At 53.8% G+C, this 6,849-nt stretch overlaps 1 protein-coding gene across 1 annotated transcript; it reads left to right on the top strand.

Annotated features, from left to right (window-relative positions):
- Positions 1-311: 311 nt before the first annotated feature.
- Positions 312-5,455, top strand: LOC124673724 (nitrate reductase [NADH]-like). Its single transcript, XM_047209795.1, has 4 exons — positions 312-1,413; positions 1,496-1,636; positions 3,478-3,710; positions 3,814-5,455. Exons 1-4 carry the CDS (start codon positions 405-407, stop codon positions 5,152-5,154), a joined length of 2,724 nt encoding a protein of 907 aa, XP_047065751.1. The 5' UTR covers positions 312-404; the 3' UTR covers positions 5,155-5,455.
- Positions 5,456-6,849: the final 1,394 nt, after the last annotated feature.

The raw sequence follows: 6,849 nt of genomic DNA, 5'->3' as shown, positions 1-6,849 counted from the left end.
TATGATACTCTAATTTTATCTCTCCTCCTTAATTAACTGCTACATCAGCATTTTTGTGGATCCAATATGCATGATACTAATAGCTAAGATTGGCTAGCCTAAAAGAGAAAATATCAGCAAAATATGTGGCGCTGAATCGCGCGACTCCAAAGTCCAAGCATAGCGCCAAGAACATCTTGCCACATGTAGCAGAAGAGTGGAGCCATGCTGGCTTTCGAGGCGCCATGTCATCCGCGAGGTCGGCTTTGCGTGTGTATATATATCTTGCCCTGCACTTCTTCTCCTGGCAACAATTCCGCGCCACTACTGGCTTGGCTCCCTCATTGCCTGCCACGACCGCAAAGCAGAACGCCGCCACACCTAGAACCCAACACCTCTCTCCGGCCGGCAACATAGCAGCTAACATGGCCGCTTCTGTCGAGCCACGGCAGTTCGGCCGCCTCGAGCCGGTCTCCCCGCCGGTGCGCGGCGCCTCGAGCGGCATCCGCCGCCGCGCCGACTCCCCCGTGCGCGGGTGCGGCTTCCCCGCTCTGATATCGCCGCCGCGGAAGGCCCGCGTCTACGACGACGCGTCGGACGACGACGAGGAGGAGCAGGAGGACTGGCGGGAGCTGTACGGGTCGCAGCTGCAGTTCGAGGTGGAGCCGTCGGTGCGCGACTTGCGCGACGAGGGCACGGCGGACGCGTGGATCGAGCGCAACCCGTCGCTGATCCGCCTCACGGGGAAGCACCCGCTCAACTGCGAGCCGCCGCTGGCGCGGCTGATGCACCACGGCTTCATCACCCCGGCGCCGCTGCACTACGTGCGCAACCACGGCGCGGTGCCGCGCGGCGACTGGTCGACGTGGACCGTGGAGGTGACGGGCCTGGTGAAGCGGCCGGCGCGGTTCACCATGGACGAGCTGGCGACCGAGTTCCCGGCCCTGGAGGTGGCCGCCACGCTGGTGTGCGCGGGGAACCGGCGCAAGGAGCAGAACATGGTGCAGCAGACGGTGGGGTTCAACTGGGGCGCCGCGGGGGTGTCCACCTCCGTGTGGCGCGGCGTGCGGCTCCGGGACCTGCTGCGGCGGTGCGGCATGATGGGCGTCAAGGGGCAGGCCCTGAACGTGTGCTTCGAGGGCGCCGAGGACCTCCCCGGCGGCGGCGGCTCCAAGTACGGCACCAGCATCACGCGCGAGTGGGCGCTGGACCCGTCGCGGGACATCATGCTCGCCTACATGCAGAACGGCGAGCCGCTGCTGCCGGACCACGGCTTCCCCGTGCGCGCCATCATCCCCGGATGCATCGGCGGCCGCATGGTCAAGTGGGTGAAGCGCATCATCGTCACCGCCGCCGAGTCAGACAACTACTACCATTTCAAGGACAACCGCGTGCTGCCCTCGCACGTCGACGCCGAGCTCGCCAACGCAGAAGGTAACACATCCATCTCCACACGCCAAGATTGTCCTGGCCGTTTAAGTGGATTGATGTCTGACGAAATGCTTGGATTGTGCAGCGTGGTGGTACAAGCCGGAGCACATCATCAACGAGCTCAACACCAACTCGGTGATCACCACGCCGGGGCACGACGAGATCCTGCCCATCAACGCCTTCACCACGCAACGCGCCTACACCATGAAGGGATACGCCTACTCCGGTGAGTACATGGCTTCCATCCACGCTGACGCTGTCGTACCTTGTTTAACTGTTTAACTACACGCTTTCAGCTTGCTGTGCCATAGACTAGCTAGCTAGTTGTGCTCTTTTGAAAAAACCAACGCTGAAACCGGAGCACACACGGATTTCTTATAAACGGATCGGGAATCTACTTTTGGGACAACGCATAAACGCAGTGCATAGTTTATGCTTATAGTAGTAGTAGCTAAGCCATCTACGAGTCTGTAAGTATTTCGTTTGTTCAGAACATATATCTCCTGAACCATGCACTACTGATGATCTTAAAACACCCTCTTCCTAGTTCTACATCAAACAATAAAACCGCTAAATTCGTATTGTGATTTGTGTAAATGAGAACTGTGTATATGGGTGTGCAATTGCACATCCAGTTTACACATAAATTGCACATGAAATTATTAGACCGGGAATTAAGTTAGTTCTAGATTCACAAAGAACTACTTGTGTGCCTAGAAATATATCTATGCTACAGCAAGGAATTCTTTTGTGGACACTAGAAAATCTACAATTGGAGTTAAACAAAGGCCTTCTTACAGGATGACCAACCAAAAAGACCAAGCAAGTAGCAGCAACTCCTGATTATTGTACTCTTAATTAGTAGTAGTAGCGGAGTACTTCACCACCGTTGACAAAGATGAAATGCGTCATGTCATGTTAGGCTAGCTAGCTCCGAAACTGGGTGCAAGATACCATGTGTTCTTTAAGTAGTTTTTCCTGTGCGCTTTCCTGCCGAGGAAAGCATGGACAATCGGGTGGTTCTGGGGGCGTTAGCGCTTCGTGACATCCAGGAGCTGCTTGTTGATGGAGACATGGAGTAGCAGTACTGAAACGTTGCTCTTGGACCAGTCTAGCAGGTCGCTCCATGGCTGTATGCTTGTAGTAGCTGGTGAAAAATTCAACCCCGTTCATTATTGGTCGATGGAGCCTGAATTCCTGTGGCCAGCCGCAGCCACAAGGAAGATCTTTTCCCTGGCAAATAGTTCAACACTGTGGGATTAGACTAGTCACAATGGGAAGTATCATACACTAGTATCATGTACATGATACTAGTTTGTGATACTACATCCACAATGCATAGTACTCATAACATGGTATCATATTTATGTCATATTTAATGTTTTGTAGAATTTCAATGCAAATGTGTGTACATGATGTATTTTTCATGAAGTTTTCTAGGTTTATGTGTCATGATACAGTATCATATTATGATAGTACTCTCATCTCTCACCTCTTTAATTGATACTGACACATCAGATTTTTGCCAACATGGCATCTACTATGATACTACTTATGATACTCCCATTGGGGCTAGTCTTACCATTAGCAGTAAGTAGAGCAGCAGCATCGGAGTATTCTAATGCATGTAAGGTAGAAAGGGGGACATGCATGTTCCTTGGCTAATGGCACCAATAATCCAACGGATGCCATTGTCATCTACCTCGAGTCTCATTGGACAAACATGGAAACCAAAAGCGACTCAAATTGAAGAAAAACAAGCATGATGCGTCCTTGGGATTCTTACTCGCCAGCCAATCATGGACAAGTGGGCGCCGGGCGGCGGCCACTGGAATCCAGGAACATGGATACTGAATATTCTAGGGACGGAACTAGCGTGTCGCTTGCTAATACGGTCGCTTGCTAAATCGAATCTTGTTGGTTTTAGTGGATGGTAGATTAACCTAGCAAGTGGTAATTAAGCTAACAACTGCCGTGTTCTGCCTTTTTACTGCAGTAATTAATGGGCGGTAATTAAGCTAGTGAGGTCACGAGTTTGACGACTCTTGTTGTTGTGTTTTGGTATAGGTGGTGGCAAGAAGATCACAAGAGTGGAGGTGACGCTGGACGGCGGCGAGACATGGCTGGTGTGCACGCTGGACATCCCGGAGAAGCCCACCAAGTACGGCCGGTACTGGTGCTGGTGCTTCTGGTCCGTCGAGATCGAGGTCCTCGACCTCCTCGGCGCCAAGGAGGTCGCCGTGCGCGCCTGGGACCAGACGCACAACACCCAGCCCGAGAAGCTCATATGGAATCTCATGGTGCGTACCCCTGCTGCAGTAATTCGCAAATGCATACAGCCGAAGCATGTACAAATGTGATTGATCGTTCAGAATTCTGATGGGTTTTTCTGTGTGCTGGCAGGGGATGATGAACAACTGCTGGTTCAAGGTGAAGGTGAACGTGTGCCGGCCACACAAGGGGGAGATCGGTCTCGTCTTCGAGCACCCGACACAGCCAGGTAACCAGACGGGCGGCTGGATGGCACGGCAGAAGCACCTGGAGACGGCCGAGGCCGCCGCGCCGGGGCTCAAGCGCAGCACCTCCACGCCCTTCCTGCAAGCCGCTCTCGACAAGCAGTTCACCATGTCCGAGGTGCGCAAGCACGGGTCGAAGGACTCGGCATGGATCGTCGTCCACGGCCACGTCTACGACTGCACCGCCTTCCTCAAGGACCACCCAGGCGGCGCCGACAGCATCCTCATCAACGCCGGCTCCGACTGCACGGAGGAGTTCGACGCCATCCACTCCGACAAGGCCAAGGCGCTCCTCGACACGTACCGCATCGGCGAGCTCATCACCACCGGCACCGGCTACAACTCCGACAACTCCGTCCATGGCGGCTCCAACCTCTCCCACCTCGCCCCCATCCGCGAGGCCACAAAGGCCCTGGCCGCACCCATCGCGTTGTCCAGCCCGCGCGAGAAGGTCCCATGCCGCCTCATCGACAAGAAGGAGCTCTCCCACGACGTCCGCCTCTTCCGCTTCGCGCTGCCCTCCTCCGACCAAGTGCTCGGCCTGTCAGTCGGCAAGCACATCTTTGTGTGCGCGACCATCGAGGGGAAGCTATGCATGCGCGCCTACACGCCCACGAGCATGGTGGATGAGATCGGTCACTTCGAGCTCCTCATCAAGGTCTACTTCAAGGACGAGCACCCCAAGTTCCCCAACGGCGGCCTCATGACCCAACACCTGGAGTCGCTTCAAATCGGCTCCTACATCGACGTCAAGGGCCCTCTCGGACACGTGGAGTACACCGGCCGCGGCAACTTCGTGATCAACGGCAAGCAGCGGCATGCACGGCGTCTAGCGATGATCTGTGGCGGGAGCGGGATCACGCCCATGTACCAGGTGATCCAGGCCGTGTTGCGCGACCAGCCAGAGGATGAGACAGAGATGCACCTTGTGTACGCCAACCGGACGGAGGATGACATACTGCTCCGCGACGAGCTGGACCGGTGGGCGGCGGAGTACCCGGACAGGCTCAAGGTGTGGTATGTCATCGACCAGGTGAAGAGGCCGGAGGATGGCTGGAAGTTCAGCGTCGGGTTCGTGACCGAGGACATTCTGCGGGCGCACGTGCCGGAGGGCGGCGATGACACGCTCGCGCTCGCCTGCGGGCCGCCGCCCATGATCAAGTTCGCCATATCGCCCAACCTGGAGAAGATGAAGTACGACATGGCCAATTCTTTCATCTCATTCTAAAACACCGTAGTGGCATGCAGCTACCTACTTCGTCGACACATCTGGGTGTATGTATATATCGTACGTGCTGTATTTGTTAGAGAACCACACATGATTGCACGGGGAACAATAAGGAGTATACGACATTAATAATAGGTTGGACACTAGTATGTACTCTTCCTCTGCTAGAGTACGTCGGGCGTGTGTCTTGCTCTCAGGATGTCTGGATGTGTTCATGCAGCTCCAAATGAGGGTATGATTATTCCTTCATCTTCATGTATACTGGAGTAGTATGTAAATAATTAAGGTTATTGGTTTGTTAGCCTTGAGAGGGGAATGCATTGGTAATTGTTTGAATAATTAGCATACACATCATGTTCATGGTCTGTCTATTTTTATATTATTATGCTCTCACATAAGTGTTTTTCTGTGGTGGAAACTTTGCATACACTCAGTGGCAAGGATGGAAAAAATCATGGTCCGACAAACTCTAAAGTACTGTAAAAAAGATTGACGCAAAAAAAAAATAGTCTCGATGCATTGATATTTTATATGTATGATCTTAAATATAACCAGTTAGTACAATGGTTATGGCTCACAAAGTCACAATTCACAAATTCAATAATTTATCCAATTGACCACACAATCAAGAAATTTTACCTCTACCCTTTGCAGCAGCACGTTTGTTCCCCTTCATGCCCATTGCTACCACGAAATCGCCACCAAGAAGTGGCCCGACCGCCCAATCATCGCCGCCTCGCCGGATGGAGACCTAGCCGCCGGCCGGGTGATGTTGAAGACCAGGGGTAGGGGCGAGAGAGGGGATTCGGGAGGAGAAGGAGGGTCACCCGGCACGCACGCACGCTTGGCTGGCGGCCGCTCGGAAGGAGGGCAAGCAGGGGCGGCGGCCGGCGGCCGGCGGCGTCTGGTTTGGCTGAGCGTGCCCGAGGTCTGAGGAGACAAGCCAGGAGGGGAACGAGCGAACGTGTGCGAGCGAGCGAGGTGACGATGCGGGCATGCGGCCTCTCCTCTGCGGCTGGCCCAGGTTGCAGTAGGCCCAGTTCAGCCCAAAGAGCTCCTGCGCGGCCCATTTGCAGGTTTTCCTTTTGTTTGTTTTCCTGCAGAAGGTGACATAAATTGCATAAAATCGTTTGAAAAGTAAGGGATGTTTTCAAGAGTCCCTGTAGCCGCCGCCTCTTGAGAAAAAGCCCTAGCCGCCCCGACTCAGCCTCCTTCATAGATCGGTTCCCCCTCCGCCGGCCGGCTTCGCCGGCGTCGGGAGGAGTGGGGAACCCGATCTATGAGTGGAGTTTTCAATAAAAGTAGTCTTTTCAGTAGTCTATGTTAGGTTTTTGGTCGCCGTTTTCTTGTTGATTTCCCCACAATGGAGATGGCATCGTCTGCAATAAGTGATCTTCGGCCTTTCGTTCGACGACGAGATCTCCTTCCCGACGTCAATGGTGATGCTGAAAGATTACAATTATCTAGGTATGGGTGTTCAGATCTTACTTCGCCAGATCGATCTTGGATCTTTTCTCATGGTTGCCGCGAGGAGGATTATCCTCGCAGTTTTTGTCCCGGTTGCTACGTCCTCGACAATGGTGATTCGTACTCTCGACTCTCCATCAACATCGACAAGGCGAGATCGGTTTTATTCCCCGACATACTGGTGTTGGTACTCTTGCCGATGTTGATTGACTATTTTAATGGTTGCGC

The sequence above is a fragment of the Lolium rigidum genome, chromosome 1 (assembly GCF_022539505.1).
Source record: "Lolium rigidum isolate FL_2022 chromosome 1, APGP_CSIRO_Lrig_0.1, whole genome shotgun sequence".
NCBI lineage: Eukaryota > Viridiplantae > Streptophyta > Magnoliopsida > Poales > Poaceae > Lolium > Lolium rigidum.
Note: the sequence above shows the minus strand (reverse complement) of the source record. Positions and strands in the feature narration are given on the sequence as shown.

Excerpts from the sequence above, each read along its gene's own strand:
- LOC124673724 (XM_047209795.1), top strand. The coding sequence starts at position 405 with ATGGCCGCTTCTGTCGAGCCACGGCAGTTCGGCCGCCTCGAGCCGGTC. Across the intron at positions 1,414-1,495 it reads CGAGCTCGCCAACGCAGAAG|CGTGGTGGTACAAGCCGGAG; the intron begins GTAACACATCCA and ends TGGATTGTGCAG. Across the intron at positions 3,711-3,813 it reads AGCTCATATGGAATCTCATG|GGGATGATGAACAACTGCTG; the intron begins GTGCGTACCCCT and ends GTGTGCTGGCAG.